This window comes from Neofelis nebulosa, chromosome 10 (assembly GCF_028018385.1).
Source record: "Neofelis nebulosa isolate mNeoNeb1 chromosome 10, mNeoNeb1.pri, whole genome shotgun sequence".
NCBI lineage: Eukaryota > Metazoa > Chordata > Mammalia > Carnivora > Felidae > Neofelis > Neofelis nebulosa.
This window is the reverse complement of record NC_080791.1, coordinates 56,920,398-56,941,119: the sequence shown is the minus strand read 5'-3', so window position 1 is coordinate 56,941,119 and position 20,722 is coordinate 56,920,398. Positions and strand designations below refer to the sequence as shown.

The 20,722-nt window shown below is 47.9% G+C and overlaps 1 protein-coding gene and 1 long non-coding RNA gene across 3 annotated transcripts in view; one reads left to right on the top strand and one right to left on the bottom strand.

The window, feature by feature from the left end:
- Positions 1 to 6,503, top strand: part of SLCO2B1 (solute carrier organic anion transporter family member 2B1) — a 57,410-nt gene extending 50,907 nt beyond the window's left edge. The window contains exons 14-15 of one of the 2 annotated variants that reach the window (XR_009249682.1): positions 5,041 to 5,761; positions 6,312 to 6,503. Coding sequence is in view for 1 of the 2 variants with exons in the window: in XM_058687745.1 (XP_058543728.1) it covers positions 5,041 to 5,119 (79 nt within the window). In the remaining variant the exon portion in view is untranslated. Of the gene's footprint in view, positions 1 to 5,040 lie in introns of both variants that reach the window. The other variant, XM_058687745.1, reaches the window with a different exon arrangement.
- On the bottom strand, positions 895 to 20,671 carry LOC131487252 (uncharacterized). Its single transcript, XR_009249683.1, has 3 exons — positions 20,116 to 20,671; positions 19,758 to 19,836; positions 895 to 1,157 (listed from the first exon to the last, which is right to left on the bottom strand). It is a non-coding gene; the product is annotated as an uncharacterized LOC131487252 (long non-coding RNA).
- Between the last annotated feature and the right edge of the window lie 51 nt (positions 20,672 to 20,722).

Here is a 20,722-nt window from a genome sequence, read left to right as displayed (position 1 = left end):
GGCCCTGGGTCAGGGGTGCTTTGTACTCAAAGCAGACCTTTCCATACTCAACAACACTTCACATTTTACACATTTTACACATTTACACATTTTACACATTTACACAATCCCTTCACACTTGATCTTCACGGTTTCCTGGTGAGGCATGTGGGACAAGGGTTATATTTCCCATATAGTGGACAAATAAACTAAGGCCTAGAAAAGCACAAACATTTGTCCAAGGTTACTCAAGAGCCTCTCAAAATTCCACTGTTTTTTCTAATAAAACTTCTTGCCACAGAATCACATATACACACTTGATGATGTAGTGGCTGCTAACTAATGTGATGGAATAAAAAAAAAAATGAGAGGAGACACATCAGAGAAAGAGACCTCCTCCTCCTGTTCTGTTCCTCAAACTTCACCCTGCAGACATTCCAGCTGAGAAAACAGAACCAGGTTTTCCCTCTGCTCTGGAATCCAATAAACATGAGGGCAAATCCCAGCTGTGCCACTTTCCAGGTGTGAGAGGTCACTGCACTCAGCATTGGTTTTCTCATCTTAAAAATGGAAGGAATGGGGCGCCTGGGTGACCCAGTCAGTTAAGTATCCAATTCTTGATTTGGGCTCAGGTCATGATCTTGCAGTTGTAGGATGGAATCCCGCACTGGGCTCTGTGCTGGTCATGGAGCCTGCTTAAAGTTCTCTCTCCCTCTCCCTCTGTGTATGCATATGCTTGCTGTCTCTCTCTCTTTCTGTCTCTCTCTCTCTCTCTCTCACACACACACACACACACACACACAATGGAAGACACAAACTCCACCTTTCAGGGTTGTTGTGAGGGTGTAATTTGACAATATAGCACTACAGCAGTTAACTACTGCTGAGTAAGAAACTACCCCAAAACTTAGCAGCTTAAAATAACACATGTTTATTATCTCACACAATTTCTGAGGATTGAGAACCCAGAAGTGGACTGTGAGATTGTGGCTCAGGATCTCTCATGAGGTTGCAGTCAAGTGTCAGCCAGGGCTGCAGTCATCAGAAGGCTTAACGGGGATCCACTTCCAGGCTCACTCTGTGGTTGTTGTCAGGCAACCATTTTTTGCTGGCAGTTGGTCAAAGTTTTTACACAAGCCTCTCCATAAGGGTACTCTTGCCGTGATGGCTAACTTCCCCTGGAATGAATGATCCAAGAGAATGTGTGCTACCAAGATGGAAGCCATAGGTGTCTTTTCTAATACAATCTTAGAAGTGATATGCCATAACTTTTTCATATTCTGTTGGTCACACAGACTAACCCTGGTACAATGTGGGAGGGGAACACAAAAGTGGTAAACACCAGGAGATATGGAGCATTGGAACCAGCCATTGGAAGCTGGTTACAAGTGGCCAGAGGAGTGTCTGGCACACAATAATTCATTAGTAGCTGTCATTAGTTTCCCAATGCTCACAGACTGCGTGGGACAACAAGACTTGAACATGAATAGATGAAAGAGCTGGGCAAAGTAGACTTGAATTGGGTGATGCTCAATTATGTGGTAGAACAGGGTGTGCTGGACAAGGGTGGAAACCAGGGCAGGATCCCTAGCAGAGGTGAAAAGGACAGGAGAGGCCGATCCAGAGAGGAGACAGAGTTAAATATGGCAAGCACTACTGGTTGACTTCCTATAGCCAATTCCCTTTCCTTGTTTTAGTAGCAAGGTACTTAGCCACAGGGATAATCCAAACCATTCATGGAAATGCCTTCCTCTTCACCAGTGAGTAGTCTAAGAGTAGACATGTGACTTCATTTTGGTCAATAAGATGTAAGGGGATGGTCTGCTTGGAAAAATCTCCTCCTGGATGACACAGGCATGAGAGAAGAAGACCTTTTATGCTCCCATTCCCTTTCTTCCTGCTTGGGAAGACATGGTGCTTGGTGCCATATCAGCCATTTTGTGATCACAGAGGAATCCCTCTCAGAGCTTAGAATTGGAAAAGCCTTGATCATTAAACATGGTTGAGTCACCAGACAAACCTGGACCTACCTTCCTCCCCTCTCCTTGTTAAGGAAACAAAAGGTTTAAGCCTCTAAATCAGGTATTCTCTTACTTGCATTCTAACTGATTTAGTGAGCAAAGTATTCCAATTCCCTCTGGAGTTATTTCCTTTTCCCAAGGCAGATAGAGTGGAAATGTAAATGGGAAAGTGACTTGGCCTTGGAGGCAGGCGGCCTTGGTCTAACCCTAGCTCTGCCTCTAAGTTGCCCTGTGATCTTGAGCAAGTCCCTGCCCCTCTGGACCTCCAATAATTATAGCTAATATTTATTGACTGCTTACTCTGTGCCAAGCACTCCACTAAGAGCTTCCCTTGCATTATCTCATTCAATGCTCGCATCAACTATAGTGTGTCAATATTATTATTCTCTCTATTTTATGGATAAGGAGACTGAGATCCAGACATATTATGTAATTTACCCAAGGTTACACACAAAATTAGTGCTGGATCTCTGGATTCTGAATTCAGGCTCATCTCTCTCTAAAACCCAGGCTCCTGACCATGATGCTGTACCACCTAGCGGTAAAAGGAAGTCTCTGGACAAAATGACCTCTAAGGGCCTTTCCAGCTCAGATATTCTTTGATTTGCTGTCCCATTTCTAGCTACATGATGAACAAACCAGCTTATCTTAGAGAAGAAAGAAATAAAGACTGTCTTTAGCCATATGAAAAGCTGTCATGTGAGTGGGAGATTAGACTTTCTCAGTGTAGCTCAGAGGACGTGAACTGGACCAATGTGGGGACACTACAGGAAGAGAGTGCAGCTTACATAAGAGAGAACTTTCTATCTGCCATTCAGCAGGGAGTAGAGGTATGCACACAGATAATGACTCCCCTGTCATGAAACTTATGCAAGTATATGTTTGATAAACTTTTGACAGAAGTACTCCATTGTGTAGGTACAGGAATAAATGGCTTAAACCTTATAGTAGAAATTAAATGGGAAAATATACTAGAATACTCTCAGCACCATAACTGATACAAATAGTGGGAGTCGATAAACTGGGGTTTCTTTTCCCTTTTGACACTGAGATTCTTGGATTTTAATATTCCCTAATATGGACTTTTGGTTCTTTGGCTCTAGTATTCTATAGTATTTCTATAACTTCAACACACTGTGTTCTGCCCTGCTAAGTTGGTACGGTTTTAATATTCCAACTATCCATGGTCATGTGGCTCTAGAAGCTGAGAAGTCTATGATTTTGTACCTTAATAGTCTCTAGTTTTAACAGTCCAAGATTCAATAAAGTGTCTCTCAGAAGCTCCAGAAATATGAAGGAGTTGTTCCAAATGCTGTACTTCAGTGACCTGGACATACATTGGGCTACTCCCTGTGTCCATCTTATCACTCCACCACTATCCCCCCACCCGAGCCTCGGGCTCTTCATTCCAACCAACCCTCCTCCTTGATCTCTATACCATCCTCACTCTGCTATCTCCCCAAACACTGAGGAAGTACATTCACTCTCTATCTGCTGGCAATTATACATTGAACAAGGATCTGCTCTGTGCCAAGACTTGTGCTTACTCTAAAGGGGATATAAGGGAAGGAGAAGGCATGGTCATGACTCTCAGGAGGCCTAAGATTTAGAGACCCAAGTCTCTTGCTTTCCTTTAAGTTCAGCTCAAGCTCACCTCTACCAGCAAATTTTCCTTTATTAACACAAAATGTCTAGCACCAAAAACCTCAATCAGAAGCGTGAAGATCTGAGTTCTTTGGTAGGTTATTGTGCACATTTTAATGTCTCTGTCCATCCTGTCTCCCTGATTATAACTGAGGTTTCCCTCTAAATCAAGAACATGTCTCCTCAGCTGAACTTTGATTTTCCAGAGGAAGACCAGGTCTTCCTCATAAGACTGGAGGCTCCATGTAGACATGGTCCATGCCTCCCTTATATCATACTTGAGTTAGAGTTAAAGACACAGTGATGTTTCTCCACCACTTTAACAAATTCTCAAAGGTAGTTCATAACTATCATTGGACTGAGGATTTTATAAAAGCATAACTCACATCTCCCTTTAATATGGGAAAGTCCTCAAGGCCAAGAAAGGGCTTCCACCCTCATACTGGGGTCCATCTCCCTGACAGCAAAGGGTCTAGGGCTCTTCCCTCTCTTCCTATTTCTTCAATCCCAGCCGAGGACTCTAGCCATAAGAGATATTTTTCCTAAAGATGATAAACAAATAAATGGAAAAGGGAAGATTCAGAAGACAGAATAGGAACTCAAGCCTGTCCCCAGCAGGTCCAGACCTTTTCTTACTCTATCCTGGTCCATCTTCTAAAAGCTGCTGTTCCTCTGCCTCTCCTAGCAACTCAGAGCAGTAAGTGAAGATGTCAGCACCCTGGACAGCGCCCAACCCATTACAGTTCTCAGAGCCAGCGGAAGCCAAGCTCTCCAACTCCCTTAGCCTCTGGGTGATGGATTTCCTCGTTTCTCAATTTGATTAAAGCCCAGTAGATAAGCAGAGCGCATTGTTCCTTTCTCTTCTCTCTTCCTGATGAACATAATTAACTCCGTCAGGCTGGGAATACTTGCTCTTAAATAGTGCCTTTCCAGCCTCCACCCAGGCATGCGTCAATAATACGCAGTCAAAACATTTGGAAGATACACGTTCTTTCCTGGGGAATGGAAGTGGGAGAGGAAGCTCTTCCTGAGATATACAGGGGCTGTGACTGGAGACTGAAAAATTGTGGTTGGGTAAAGAAAACCTTGAGCCAAAAGTCAGGAAATCTTAAGTTTGTTCTGGCTTTGCCACTAATCCAGATAGGATCTAGAACAAGTCACATGCTCTTTATGAGCCTGTTTTTTCCATTTATAAGATGAGGATATTGGATGAGAGGATCTCAAATGCTATGTTCAGTGCTTAGATTCTATGGGGAGGATTAAAACAGAGGGAAAGAGGCTTGTCTAAGGTCACAAAGCAAGCTCGTGGCAAAGCTGGTTTTGAATTCATGACTCCTGGCTTCTACTTCAGTGCTATTTCCTTTACACAGAACTTCTCCCTTCCTCCATATTACAGAATTTCTTGCCTGGGGATGTGGCTGAGGCAGCTGAAGAGGGGTGGGATTGAGATTATTGGTGCCAACAAAAGAAAATAAAATTTAAGATATGTGGAAATGCTGATGTCTCTGAAGAGAGCAGAGAACATAGTAGAAATAATTAAAATTAGGGGGAAAGGACCACCTGATAGAGACAGAAATTCAACTCCAAACTCAGAGAATCCCATAGAGGCTTTGTTACTTCTCCAAGGCCATCCAGCAAGGCAACTGTAGAATCCTCTTAAAGAGAAAGACTAAACTCTTGATTAACTACTGGGGGTATCCCTGTCAGAGAAGGAACAATATGAATCACTGCATATGTATGAGGTTACTAAAGTGTGCCCAGCTCTGTATTTCGTACTTTAGTGGGGGCATAAGGAGTAAGACATGAATTCTGTTCTCTGTATCTTTGATATGCTGCTTCTTTTACTTGGAATTACTTCCAATGCATTTATGTATGTCCACATACTGTTGTTCTACTAAGGCCCAACCCGAAAGTTTACCCTGGCAAGAAGATATCCGTAGCCTTATCCAGATACCACTTCTCCCTCCTCTGAATCCCCAAAGCATTTTCATTGTTCCTGTTTTACAGTACTCATCATCATCTGCTTTAACTGCTCCCAAAGAATGAGCACCTGTATTTTACTCAGTTTTGAATCACTCAGAATGCTCAACACAGATTTAAAATATAATAGAACCCCAGTAAGTACTGGATGGATGGACAGATGGATGATGAATATAGATGTATGAGTGACTGGGACAGGGAGTACATGAAGAGATGGATGTGTGGATGGATAGGAGGTTTATATTGGTAGATGGTGAATGGATGGATGAACAGTTAAGTAGATGATCAGACAGGTGGACAGAAATGTATAAATGGGTAAATGAGCTGGTTCGTAGGTAGGTGGATGGACGGGTGAATGAGTGCATGAATGAATCTATGGGCAGCTGAGTAGAACAGTATGTAGGCAGAGAGTGAGGTTGGTGAATGGATGGATGAATATATAGATAGTAGTGTGGGTGAATGGGTAGATGGATAATTGCATGATTGTATGAGAAATGTCAGGGTAGATGTTAAGAATTATGGGGAAGAAACATGGAGATGTTCCTAATTATCACAAAGATCATTTTCATGGAGACTTTCCATTGCTAATGTCAGAAAAAAAAAATGATGATGGGGATTTGCTGACTCTGTGTGTAAGCTAAGTCAAAAGTGTGCTATCCAGCCTCAAAAGATCTCCATCAATTTCAGGCTCTATCAATGGAAATCTAATATCAACATCAGAAAAGGTGACAGTCCTGCCCTGACCTGTTCACACTGTCCTGAAGTCTTTGTTCTGCTCTGTGCATCTGGGGAGATGATGATCTCCATGCCTTGTCCACAGAAGAGATACAGTGGGGAGTAATATGTAAAGTCTACCAAATAAAGAACTAGTGAAAGAGCCAGGAGTGTTCAGCCTGAAGAAGAGCAATCACCATGTCTCAGGATCTGGCTGCCTGTTCTGGGGCAGGCCCTGTGGCCCCAGAGGCAAAGCTGGGTCTCAGAAGTCACAAGGCTGGTGTCTCAGCCCCATTTGAGAAAGGCCATCATACAAGGGAAGGGTTATCTCAGGGGAGTGAGCCCCCCATCTCTGGGGGTACACAAGTAAGATCTGGACATCCGCTATCAGAGAAGCTGCAAAGTGAAGATTTGCTTGGTGTAGAAAGTAAATAAAGATAACACCGGGACACCTGGGTGGCTCAGTCGGTTAAGCATCTGACTTTGACTCAGGTCATTATCTCATGGTCTGTGAGTTCAGGCCTCATGTTGGGCTCTATGCTGACAGCTCAGAGCCTGGAGCCTGCTTCCCATTCTGTGTCTCCCTCTTTCTCTGCCCCTCCCCCACTCATACTCTTTCTTTTGTCTCTCAAAAAATGAATAAACATTAAAAAAAGTTTTTAAAAAGGCAACACCAAGGTCTCTTCCCACCCCCAAATTATATCATCTGTTCATCTCTTCATTTCTCAATAAATTATGTTAGGCTGTGCCCTGTGCTCAGATTGGAATGCTGGCCAGAGCTGAGAGTTTGGGGAGATTTGAGAGAAAGGTAGTGCTTATGGGACCCTCAACTTTCTGTCCCTGTAGGACTGGGTTTGACAAATGAGGAGGACGTGAAAATGTCCTTTCAGAGACCCAAATGACTGGGGAGGGGGAGGATCAGAGCCACGCAGAGCCAATCCATGACCTAGATTCCCTGTAATTAATGAGCCTACGTCACTGACGTGTTGGCTTCTGATCAGTGCTGTCTCCCCAGCCCCGCCCAACTCTCTGGTATGAGAAGATTAAATCAATTAGGAGGAGGAGATCTGGCTGGCGCTGGTTGGGAACAGAGGATAATTCACTTACATAACAGGGGATTGGGGTTTGCACTTGGCCCTTGAGTAGTGGGTGTGGGTCCTAGACCCCAGGCCTTTGGGGAGAGACTTCAAGAGTTAAAAGTGAATGCAGAAAGGGCAAGGGGGTCCAGGGAAAGAAAGGCCCATCTTTCGTGTTCCTGCTGAGAACTAACCCCCTGTTTTCTGGGCTGAGAGAGAGCCAAATTGAAAAATTACTCTTCTTACCCCAAATGAGAGGGGTCCCAGCCACTAGAATCATTCAACAGTGAAAATCTGACCACGCCTCTCTCCTTAGCTGGCATTTAAGGTCCTGCAGCCTCTCCCACCGCATCTCCTACCTCCAGGGCAGTGGAGGTGTGTAGAAAGGAAACAAACACGTCCTGGATTTCCCTCTGTGCCAGATCCTGGCTAGGCACTGAAGGTACAGAGAGAAACAAGTCCAGTTCCCTCATAAGTGTTGCCTTCTGAGGAAGACATATACCTGCAACACTCTGGGCCAAGCAGTATAACAGAGGACTGCAGGGGCAGGGTCCAGAGGGGGCACAGTGAGGGAGGCCTCCCAGGGCCAGTTCCAGAAGGCTCCCTAGAGGAGGCAACACTTGCATTCAGTGTGCCTGATAAGAAGGATGGATTAGTGGGAGTTCTTCAGGCTGACCTGGTTAAGGGAGGGCCTTGGGTAGAGGGAACAGCATGTACAAAGGCACGGCAGTGAGACAGCTTGGCATACACTCAGGGAACTAGTTGATGTGGATGGAGCCTACAGCATAAGGCGGGAATGGGGGAGATGAGGCAGGAGAGATAGCCAGGTCCAGGTCTCACTGCCGATGGCATGCCAAGAAAGGACAGAAGCAATAATCCCAGAGTCTCTGATCAATCCATGCTTCCTGAACACTGACAGTATGCCAGGCTCCAGGTGGGATTCAGGCCTGGCTGATACCTCTGGAGTTCTACTTGTAGGCTGCGCCTGCCTGCAGCCCCTTGCCTAAGATACCCAGGCAAGCAGTCTTACTGGTTAAATTTGAGCTGGCCCCTGGGGGCCTGCTCCTGATACCTAACTGGCCTCCTGAAGACCAGTCCAATGGTGAGTAAGGGCCCCATAAGGGTGGGCTGAGATGATATCCTGGAGACGGAGGTAAGGTATGGATTAAGAAATGTTTAGGAAGTTGGACTGGAAAGACACAGCCAGGGTTTTTACCTCCAGCATGCCATCCTATGGGAAACCCAGGTCTGGAGGGGAAGAAAATGAGCTGCAAAGGTTTCAGGCTGCTTAAGTCACAGGATAAAGCAGGTGGAGGTCCAAGGAGCCTTAGGAATTCAAGTGAACCACACACAAGCTGCCTGTAGGAAGCGGGCATGTAGAAGTCCCTCCTTTCCTTCATTCTTGCCTTCAGCAGCTCTGAGTAACTCCTCTCTCCAGGCAGGCTCTGGGCTGAGCAGTGAGGCACAGATCTAGGATCACCCTGTTCATCGTCCAAAGGGCCAGCAGTAAGCCCAACACTTCCAGCACATCCAGAATTGTCTGCGTTAAAACTTTGGCTGGTGGTTAAAGCCAGTGCCTGAAATTTATTTCACTGTTGAAAGATCTAGGAACTAACCTTTGTGGTTGCAAGCAACAGCAATGGACTCAGACGAAGCAAAACAGAAAAAAATTATTAGCAGTTCCACTGGGCATCTCAGAGTGGATGAGAAAGCTGGGGAATCAAAAGAGTGGGCACCTGAATTCACAGCCAAGGTCATACAATAGGAAGAGCTGGTCCCAACGCCTCTACTGGCATGGCCTTTGAACATCTCCACAGCACTACACCTCCAGATGTTGCACTGCTGCATGGCATGAGCACAGATATATTCTAATGAATCTTCCTCCCAGCCTCACTAACTGTCACATCGAAGTCCTGAGCCAGGAATGGCTGGCCAAACTGCCAGGGGGTGACAGTGGGAAAGTTATCTGGCCCCCTTCGGCTTTGAAATGGAAGGTGGGGTCCTAGCTCCCAAAGGCTTCACCTCCTGGGGGATTCATTCAAAATATAAAAATGGATTCGTTTTAGGCAGCAAAAAATGTGACAAGTGTCCACTACATTTTTATTGAGGACTCACTAAGTATGGGATGCATTGCCAGATGTTTTATATACACAGATCTGCAAGGCAATTCTCTAACTGGATAATGGTTGATCTCATTTGATAGCTGAGGAAACTAAGGTTTTAGAGGTGAAAGTAACTTCCAAAGCCACTCAGCTAATGAGTGATAGAGCCAGGATTTGAATACAGGTGGGTTTTTGTTGTTATAAAGACATCATGCTGTCTCCCAAACCGTAAGCCAATCACTGTACTTATGGTTCCTAACATGTAAAACAAAAACAAAAACAAAAACATGTGGGGGCACAGAAAAATGTCAAGAAGTAAATATTCCAATGTCTTCACAAAATGATTGATGGGATAATGGGATTATTGAGTTGTTGTTTTTTTTCCTGCTTTTTCATGTTTCCCTATACTTTTTTTTTTTTAAACTAAGAGCATGCTAGGGGTGCCTGGGTGGCTCAGTAGGTTAAGGGTCCAACTTGGACTCAGGTCATGATCTCACCCTACATCGGGCTCTGTGCTGACAGCTTAGAGCCTGGAGCCTGCTTTGGATTCTGTCTCCCTCGCTCTCTGCCTCTCCCCCGCTCATGCTCTGTTTCTCTCTCTCTTTCAAGAGCAAATAAACATTAAAAAAAGATTTAAACTAACAGCATGCTTTCCCTTAATAGTCATAAGAAAAAAGTAAAAGTAAAAGTTTTAAAGATTAGAGCAGTGTTAACACAATTATGGAGAACATACGCTGAGAAAAAAGACAGGAAGGAAATTTGTCAAAAATGTCTCTGGATAGTGGGATCATAGGTGTGTTTATCTTTACCTTCCATTTTTCAAATTTTCTATAGTGAGCACACTCTGGAAAAAAAAAAAAGCAAAATAACTTAAAAAAAAAAAACAGGCATAAAATTATATTAACAAAGAGATGGCAAGGCCGTGCTTTGGTTCTTTAAGTTCCTGTAGTCCTGTCCTGTAGTGGTTTGGAAGTCAACGTAGTTCTGGGTTTTCTGGGGCAGCCTGGCAGTCCCCTGCAGTGTCTGCTGCCAGAGCTAGCCCAGCTGGCATGGACCACGGTCACCACAGTTATCTCAGGCTGAGCGCTCCGAGCCAGGGTGGGAATAACTCAACATTCCCACCTCTTCTAACAACGTGTACCTTATCAGGCCCTGCTACGCAGTAAGGTAAGGACTCAGCCCCCGGAGCTGAAATTCTCTCTGTTGGTTTTATCTCTCATCTCACAGGCTTTAAGGTTCGCCTTCTCCTCTCTGAATGGGGCAGTGCTGGTCAGTTGTGTCAAATTTAAGCCCCTCTGAGGTGCCTTCTGCGTCTCCGTATCTGAGGGGCAAGCCCCCAGTCCCCTCTCTTCCCTGCACTGCTCCAGCTCCCAGTGCTGTGGATGGACGGAGGATGGATGTTCAGTCCTGTCCTGGCCCCAGTCTGGTGAGGGAGGCAGTCCTCCAATCTCAGGGAGCCTCCAGACTATTCCCTACCTTAGGAATGTCTCAATCAGATGGAAGAGGGGGTCCTTATTTTACAGAAGTTCCCAGTGAGATGGGAAGAAAAGACAGGAGAGTGGGGCTGATTCTCATACAGGAGGAAATCAGTCTCAGCCAGCTTTGACTCCAGAAAGTTCTGTCCCAGGACTCCCATACCTTTCCAACACCTACTCCAGGTGGAACAGTCAACTACCATGGCTTTCCCTGGCCTCCAGGGCCCTCTGCTCCCTCCCCTTCTCCACCTCCCCAATCATATGGAGCTTCCTTATGCCCGATGCATCCTCCACTCCAATCTCCCCCACGAGGAGTCTTTCCACCTGCCTCCCCTGCACCTCAGTTTCTCTCTGAGAAATGAGGGAGCCAAATGAGGGAGCCAGATACTCTTGAAGGTGCTCCAAAGCAATGGAGACATTCTGTGTCTCCTTAGCCCCTTTCCAGACCCCTCCCCTTCCCACTCCCTTCCCAGCTTCTTAACTAATCTGTTCCCTTTCCTCCAGGTTCCAGGTATGCCTCCTTCCTATAAAGCTCCCAGAATCTCCAGGCTAAGACCCACTCTGCCTCTTGCAGTGACCAAGCTGCTGCAGTAAAGAATGCAGTGGGGTAGAGCAGAGGTGGCTAGGGAGGGAGGAGGGCTCAGGCCAAGGCTGAGGTCGAGGAGCCTGGGCAGGGCAGGCGGCCAGTCCTAGCAGCCGGGGCCAAAGCTACCTCAGCAGCTTCTGCAAACCCCAGCAAGGCATCTACGCTTGGGTGGAGCTCCAGAGTTGAGAGGCTCGTGGGGGAGGGGAGCACCTGCTGAGGTCAGCACAGCCTCCAGAAACCTCTCCAGAGGAGGAGGAAACCACAGAGAGTCCCAGCCCAAACTCTGGACTCAGGGATAAGAGGAAATGACACTCCTTACTCCCTAGGGGAAATGACTCAGGTCCTGGGAAGCTAGAATCCAGGGCAGAGAGGGTCCCCAGAGGACACCTGCTGGATATAGGAATCTCCCTTACTCCCCACAGCCCCATAGAACCCCTGCTCATGTGCCTTCTGGGGCAGGAAGCTCATTCCCTTCTATGGCAGCCCATTCCTCTGAGAGCTGCTTCATGCATCAACTATCAAATTGCCACTGATGCCTCCTCTGTGCCAGGATCTGTGCTGATGGGGATGCAGAGATACCTCTGGTTCCTGCCCTCATGGAGCTTGCCATTGAAGTGGGGAGACAGACACGACCAAACGCTGCAGGGAAAAGCGGTGGAAGCCCAGAGGCAGTCCTGAGCTAGCTTTGGGGCAGGGTTGGGTGGGGGGGTCTGCCTCTCAGAGCAGACAACGGACCCATGGGGGCTCTCAGTAAGCAGGCAGCTTCAATTCCACCTAAATACTGACGCCAGCTTCGCATTTCCAGCCCTGACACAGCTCCTGAACTCCAGACAAATATCCCACTGTCCATTCAACATCTCCACTTGGATGCCTCAGTATCTCTAATTCATCAGCACCAAGGCCGAATTCACACTCTCTGCCCACCCCTTTCCTGGTCTTTCTGCTCACGATGGATGGTCCCATCATCCACAGGCCAGACATCCTGGAGCCATCCCTCCTCTGCCTCACTATCTGGTCACCAGGCCCCGAGTGACAAGCCTACCACCCCTCCCGCCTCCACACTGCCACCCAGCTCCAGTGCTGTTGTCACCCACCTGTACCCCAGGCACCTCATTTGTCTTCTCGCAGTCAGCCCCCTCCAATCACAAAGTGACAGTGATCTTTCCTGAAAGGAAAGATCCTGAAAGATCCTGAAAGATCACCTCTCCGCTTAAAAGCCTTCAGTGGCTTCTCCTTGCCTTTGGGATAAAGGTTAAAATCTTGACAAGATCTGCAAGGCCTGGCCTTTGCAGACCTCGCCAACTGTATCTCAGCAACCCCCCTCCTCCATCTCCTGCCCTCCCATCTCTGGCCCATCTAGCCTTGTCCCCTGACCTCAGGCCTCTGCACGTGCTATTCACATGGATGCCCCATGGGTTCAAAGACTTGGGTTGCCCTCCTTTTCTCTTCCAAATGACACCCAGGACATCTGTTCTTTGCACGTTCCCTGGCCCTGAGCACCAATCTCTGGCCCTTGAAGGAACAGCTGTGGACACAGCCTATGGTTACAAAGTAACCGGCAGGTTTGGAGCCCAAGGTCCCAGAACCTCCCAGTGTTCCTAGAGGAAAAGCCCTGACTCTGGCTCCCAGATGCCTTCCAGATCTCCCGCTCCTCTCCTGCTCTCTTCTTCCATTCCTGGTCTGGGAGCTGGGGGTGGAGAATGGGCAAACCTCCCCATCTCCTCAGCCCAGATTCTTCCTGGGCCTTACAGTGGGGCTCAGAGCTGAAGGATGAAAGAAATGAAGTGCCCAGACTGGTACACTCTATCTGGACCCGCAAGCCATGTGCTCCCTGGGCTCCCAGACAAGCCAGTCATCCTCAGGCCTCAGGCCAGGTACTGCCTCCTCTGTGCAGTGTGCCAGGACTCCCTGAAGCAGGAGTCCCGTTTTCCCAGGGCTCCCATGGCATGGAGGACACCCGGCGCTACCAATTTGCCTGTTGTTGTGTTGGGTTCTCCTCCCCTAACAGCTCTACTTGCGTAGGAGGGACATGTTTTTCCCTCTGCGCCCCAAGCCCGGGTCCAGGGTGGCCCCAAAAGAGAGGCTCAGAAAAGGCTCAGCATTACAACATGGGACTAACAACACAGAAACGTGTGTTTTTCTTTTCTTTGCACATAATTGCCGTTAAGCTCTGTCTCCTTTGTCTTCGACATTTTGTGAGAAGGTGGGCCTATGAGTCTGACCAGCCTCAGCTCCTCTGCTTATTAGCTGTGACCTCAAGCAAACGCTCAGCCTCTCGGGGCCTCAGTTTCTTCCCCCATAAAACGAGAACAGGGGCGCCTGGGTGGCTCAGTCGGTTAAGCATCGGATTCTTAACTTCGGCTCAGGCCATGATCTCCCAGTTCCTGAGTTCAAGGCCCACATCAGGCTCTGCGCTGACAGCATGGAGCCTGCTTGGGATTCTCTCTCTTTCTGTCCCTCCCCTGGTGGCACTCTCACACTCTCTCGCTCTCAAAATAAATAAACTTAAGAAATGTTTAAAAAAATGAGAGCAACGTCCTCCTCCGAGAGTTTTCATAACTAAGTGAGCTACCTTATGCAAAAGTTATGGCACAATATGTGAGCACAGTATGTGCTCAATAATTCCTTTCCCTCTCCCCACCCCAACCTTTGAGCCCTAATAGGAACCTAGCATTTACTTCCATGAACTTGAACCTATGGCTGTCACCTACATATCAAGTCAATCCAAATCATTTTGAAACCCAGTCCTGCCACCTGACATCGTCACCCTTCTGCCTGCAGATCTGATACACGTTTTATTTGGTTTCATCTAAGTCCTTCAAAAATACATCAGACCAAGCATGTCAGCACGGAAGACTAAGCCATGGGCAGGGCTACAGTCTGCCCTCCAGACTGCCATTGATCCACTAATCAATTTTCCTCCACCAGCTGTCCAGGCAGCTAGGGATTCCCCTAGAGTATCACTATTTGATCCCACCCCTTGTCTTGCCATAAAAACACCTTGGGAGATGTTCCAAATGCCTTTTTGAAATCAAGATTCTTAGGACTCTGACAGACCCCTGATTTATCACTCAGGGTCTCCCAAAGGAGGAGAGAGGGGAGATTAGCCTGACTTCCTTTAAGTAAACTTCTGCTGGGTCCTGGTGAGCACTGCATTTTCGTCTTCTTGTTTCAATGATACAAGCCATTCTTTTTCTGTCTTTGTTAATGCTGTTAAGTCTGAAGAATTTTTAGTCTTCAGTGAAAAGTCTCACTTAGAAATGATCTAACACAGGCCACTTGCCTACAACAGTTGGCCGTTGGCTGAAAGCAGTGCAAAACACTTAAATGAGAACCTCCCTCTACCACAGGGAGGTGGAAATCTGCCTTCCAAATGAATGAAGGTTTTCTACAGGAAGGTAAATTTCCATCCTGCTCTTTCGACTTGTTATAAATGTAGAATGGTGAATTTCAAATAATCGCTGCCTTCTTGTAATATTGAGTCAAACATTCACTTGTTAAAAATATAACAACATTGTGCCTTAATAAAAGCTTAGCTGTATATTTTAAGACCAAGAAAATAAGCTTAGCCAACTATGATTTTCAAAGTTTTGTAAGATGGAGAACATAAAAAGCCAGACAAGAGGGAGCATAATGAAATCCAGCAGGAATAATTTGTAATTAGAAAACCCCACGCAATTCTTCAGCCAAGGATAATGGTGATCCATCTTAAAAACACATGTGTCCCATGCTGGGCACTGATGAGCCTAATCAGACACACTCCACTGACATTTTTCACAATACCGAGGGGCCCCTAATTGCTGGTGGGTGCAGACAGGCAAGCTTCTGCTGTTCCTCTCAGGAGATGATGATGATTAAAAGCAGGCCTGGAGCCAAACGGCTGGGGGTGGAATCTCAGCCCTCCTCCTACTCACGCTGTGGCCTTGGACAAGTTACTTACCCTCTCTGGGCCTCAGTTTCCTCATCTTTAAAATCAGGACTGAGAGTCACTACCTTTGAGGATGTAAAGCTGTAAAGACAGCAGCTATGTAAAGTCTGCCTCACCCAAAATGTGTTCTCTCCTACTCCCCAGTTACTGCTGGGGTGCTCATAGGCGGGGCCAAAGGAGGGTCCTCTTCCCTCTCCCCATCCTGCTGCCGCTCTCCTCTATTAGGAACATTCAGCCGCTGCCAGAAGATTCAGCCTGCATGGAAAGGTGCTGTGCCCACAGTGGCCCTGCCCTGAGGCCTAGTGTATCCTCTCCTCAATGCCCCCCAGCCCGCTCTGGACCACAGCCTGGCCCTGGCCCAGCTGGTCTGCTGGTGATCTGCCCGAGTTAAGCAGAGGTGGCTTGGCTCCAGCAGGGGCTAAAGGTTCTTCATTTTGTTTTCTGCTTCAGCTTAACCATCTGGGGTGGGCGGAAGGGTAGGAGGAGTGGCAAAGAGGGAAAGAGAAATGCACTGTTCCCTCACTTCTTCCTCCCCTGCCTCCCCCACGGCCAAGCACAAGCTGTGTTCAGTCCGGCACTGTCCTCAGCCCCAGGAAAGCTGCCCCAGGGGTCCCCTGCATGATGTCCCAGGGGATGGAAGTGATCTGTCTCTGTACTGCCTCCAACATCCCTCCCTCCCCCCCTTTTTATGTCCTTCCCTGGTTCAGCCTGTCCTGCCTGTTGAGTACAACAGCTCTTCTCTGCACTTGCCACGTGCCTGCCCCTCCCTGGGCCGAGCACTGGGGCACAGGAGATGATGCAGGCGAGGGCTCTGCCCTCCAAGCACTCATTTTATAGCACCAAGAGCACAGGCTGCCGAGCACAAGCCTAAGCTGGACTCTCCACTCGGCCCCTTTTAAGCTGTGTGATCTTGGGTCAACTACTTAACCTGAGGGTCCACTTCTTTATTTAAAACTTGAGGCCAAAGTACCTCCATTTCAGGACCACTGTGAAAATTAAATACAATCATGTATGTAAACCTCTCAACTCAGCACACTGCATACAGTGGATGCTCACTCACGTCTGACTGCCTTCCCTCCCTCCCGTCTTCCTCCCTCTTTCCCCATAGCCAGCTGCCTCTTTCAGAGGAGTGGGCCATGACAGTTCTACGGGTAGGTGTGTAGATGTCGAGACCTTCCCCAGCTGGGGGTCCTAAGAGCCAGGGTCGGATGGGCTTGCGTGGGGCCAAGCCCCGTGCTGTGTAGTGTGGGGGTACAGACCAGCCATGCCTCTGCCTGCCAGGTGCTTTCTTTCAGAAGTAGACTCAGGCCTCTGACCTCCTTTTCTCTCTCCCAGTGGCTAATTAGGGCCGATTGTGGGCTCCTTTTTAGCCTTTCCTTTTCTGAACTTCCAACTGGCTTCTCTTTTCCTTTCCCAGGGCAGTGCTGGGGACATACTGGCAGAGCCAAGCTGAAGCCCCCACCATAGGCAGGCAATGCACTAAGGAGGGGTGAGAGCTGTTTATCCTGGGTGTGCCATGGGAGCTGCTGAGGCACACACTTTGGGGTTGGCCCAACAGGGAACTGTGCAGGCTGCTGTCCACCCATCTGTCCTGAGGTTCCTGTCTTAAGTCCAGGAATATGTGGGGCGTCCAGCAATCAGTGTTCTGGCCAGCTTTCAAGGTCTTCCTGCCCACCCACAGACTTCCAGAGAGTGACGAGCTCCTAATGATCCCCAGGGATATTGTGCCCTTATAGAGCTGGGGGAAGCTACCCAGTGCACCTGAAGCTGAACGCTTTCTCTATCATTCTGGGACACAGCTAGGGAAATCTAGGGACTTAGAACCTGACCTGCTGGGGGAAACCAGCACTAGACCATCCTGATAAAAGACCAACGTAAGGCTAGAAAGGCAGAAGCAGCTCTGGGGTGGCAAGAACCTCCAGTTTTGAGGGCCTAGTCTCGTGGTAATAGATGGTCTAACTGCAGGCTCCTTCATGAGCTGGGAGCTCCAGCACACCAGAGATGGGAAATGAGTGAGTCAGGAGTCCCAGGGCCAGGGATTAGCAGCAAATGGGGCCGGGACCCAAGGTGGGACCTGAACATCTTCAATCACTAAGAAACAACGGAAACCACGGTGAAATAAAGATGCTCCCAGTGGACGGAGAGGAGAAGGGCCACAGTAGCTAGAGCCAGGCAGGGGTGCCACTTATAAGGAATCACACATCAGTGGAAAGGGTAGGCAGGTCAGGGGGATGTCATGGAGGAGCCCTGAGCAGAAGCAGAGAAAGAGACAAAGGAGGCAGAGGGCAGAGGAGTCATTAGGAAGGCTTCCTAGAAGAGTAGTGTCACCGTGAATGGTCAAGAAATATGGTGTCAAAGGTTCAGGAGGTGGGCTCACCAACCATCTTGAGAACCAAAGCCTGTGGTGACCTTTACGTTCTAGGTGGGTGCCAGGGGAGTGATGCTGGAATTACTCAGGCCAAGGTGTCCTCCGCCCTCCATCTCCAGCGGGCAGGAGGCTGCCACATGTTTTCATCACGCCTTCTCACCTGGAGCCAGAGCCTGCTGCCTGATGGCTCCTCTGCTAATGGCTTCCAGGTGTGTCCTTGGGCCCCTGGGGGAGACATCCTGGAGGACACACCCCCTCCATCCCAAGTCCCACTGTTCTGGTCACCTTCAGCCACAGAACCTGGGCCGGCCTGGGGCAGGCCATGGAACACCGGTGCAACCTCACTGCAGGTGGGATGGGTATCAAAGGTCACACTGTTTCCTTCTCTGATTGGCTGCTGAGCTCTGAGCCCCCTCATCAAGGTCACTTCTGGTCCCTGGTACCTTCAGTGCAAGGGACCCAGGGGTAAAATGAAAGTTGTCCCATGGAATAAGATGGCTGGACGGCCTGTGTCTCTGGGGAGAGGGGTCGGCCTCGTGCCTCCTTAGGATACTAAATGTGTCTGTGCATCTCCAGGACTATGGGCTGTTTCTTTCTGCAAATCTGTAACTCTTTCTCTATGTCTGTCCTTGGAACCCTTTATTCCTGTTTTTGAGACTACATATCCACGTGTTTCCCTGTGTACTTCACAGCAAAGCCAACTCTGACTGCAACAACAAATTCCATCAGTGTTTATTGTCTAATAAATGGAAGTCCAGTATCACTCTTGCTGCTTCACTTCCCTGAGGCCTTAAGTTTTCATTCCAGAGTTATTTCCAGCCTAAATGGGAGGAATCTGATTCATGCTTTGCTCGGGGGTGACTTGGCCTTAAGAAGGCAAGAGGCTCACGGCTGATGCGCTGAAAAGTAGCAGTGCCCCTGTGGCTTGGAGCAGACTCCAAGCTCCAGATACCTTGCAGTCTGTTGGGTCCATCTTCTGGTATTCTCCTGGGCCAGGCTGATGCTTGAGTGAGTCTGTGTTCCTGGACCAAAGCTTATATTGGCCACTAGCTTTATTATCCATCCTCGCCATTATCTCTTTGTTCATCACCATCACTATTATCATGACTGCCATCACCATTATCACCTCTTCTACTACCATTACCACCACCATTACCATTGCATTACCACCGTCAACACCACATCTAGGATGCCACAGTCACTGTCGCCATCAATACCACTGTCAGAGATATCCAGTTACTTTTTAATAGCTATTTTTCCTTCATTTTCAATAGTAATGACTATAACCTTTTGCTGGGCACATTGCCTCCAAGTTAAAAGACTTATTGACCATGCTCTTTGAAGCTAGTTACATGTGGCCATGTAAGTGAAAGTGCTGGATAAAAGTAAGGGAAGTGGCCCCCTTATTTATCTTCTGTCTCCACTTGCTATCTGATGTGATGGCTGGTGCTCTAGCAGCCATTTTGTACCAAAGAATGAGGACTATACCCTAGGGAAGGCAGAGTGGGGGGCTAGAAGGAGTGTTAGTTCTCATGAATGTGGAGAAACCATTCAGACTCTGGACTGTCTACATCTGGACTTTTTTTTTTTAATGAAAAATGAACTTTTATTTTTTTATCCTTTAAGAGACCCTTGTTTTTGGGCATTCTGATGCATACCACTTAACCTAATCCTAATTAGTATACATCACCACACATTAGTTTTCATTAAATACTGCAGCCTAATGATCTGTATGAGTGATGGGGGAGGGCAGGGAGGAGGAGATGGAGAGAGGAGGGACAGAGGTAAGGAGAGGAAGACAGGGAAGGAGGGAGAGGGAGGGAAGGAGACAGAGGTGGGCATTGATTGAGAGATTTAATTCTAGGACACAGAAATGATTCTTACCTTCTAGAAGTAGCCATTCTGAGGCAGGCAGTGGCAAGAAGCATAAAGACATTCAGCACCGTGGACAGATCCAGGAACGCTGTAGTAAGGGGACACAGCAGGGAAAGGCGAGAAGGTTGGTGGTAGTGGTGGTAGTTTTCTTCAGGACATACATGTTCATTAACTCACACTGTACCAGGCACTGGGATAAATAACAAGACGAGTTTCCACCACATACACATTTAGCCCCCAAGACCAAAACAAGCAGATCAGCATGAGACAGCTTCCTAAAGCAGAGGGAAGGGATTGAGAAGCCAGCCCAGGGGTAGGACAAGAAGACCTTGTGACAGAATGAACAAAATGCCAAAGAATAAAAGACCTTGTGGGTGGAGGGAAGGCTCCAGGTTGTAAGAGGGTGAGTGGGTCAACTGGTCTCCCCGTCGGTCGATAAAGAAAAGGAGTGGGTCTCACTGGTTAGAGGTGTCAGGACCCTTCTAGTCCTCAGTTGCTACATCAAAGATTCCAGTCTCTGCTGCCAGGAACCAAGATACATGCTTGTAGGGGTATATGGAATCTGTGACTAAGACTCTACAATTCTAATTCTAAGCCTCTGAATCAGTTATTTACTGCTGCATAACAAACCACCCCCCTCCAAAACATAATGACTTAAAACAGCATCGACTTTATTTGTTCACAATTCTGTGAGTCAGCAATTTTGGGCTTGGGTCAGCTGGATAGTTCTCCTGGTCTTCTCTAGGGTCACTCAGGCAGCTGGCTGGAAGATCACTTGGGAGCCAGTTGGTCTAGAGGGCTTCAGCTGGGGTGGCTCATTTCTGGTTTCTTCCCCTAAGAAGCTTGCCCAGGTATCTATACATGGAGATCTCAGGGGACCAGGAGAAGGAAAGCCCCAATGCACAAGCACTTTTAAATCCTCTGCTTGCGGGGCGCCTGGGTGGTGCAGTCGGTTAAGCGTCCGACTTCAGCCA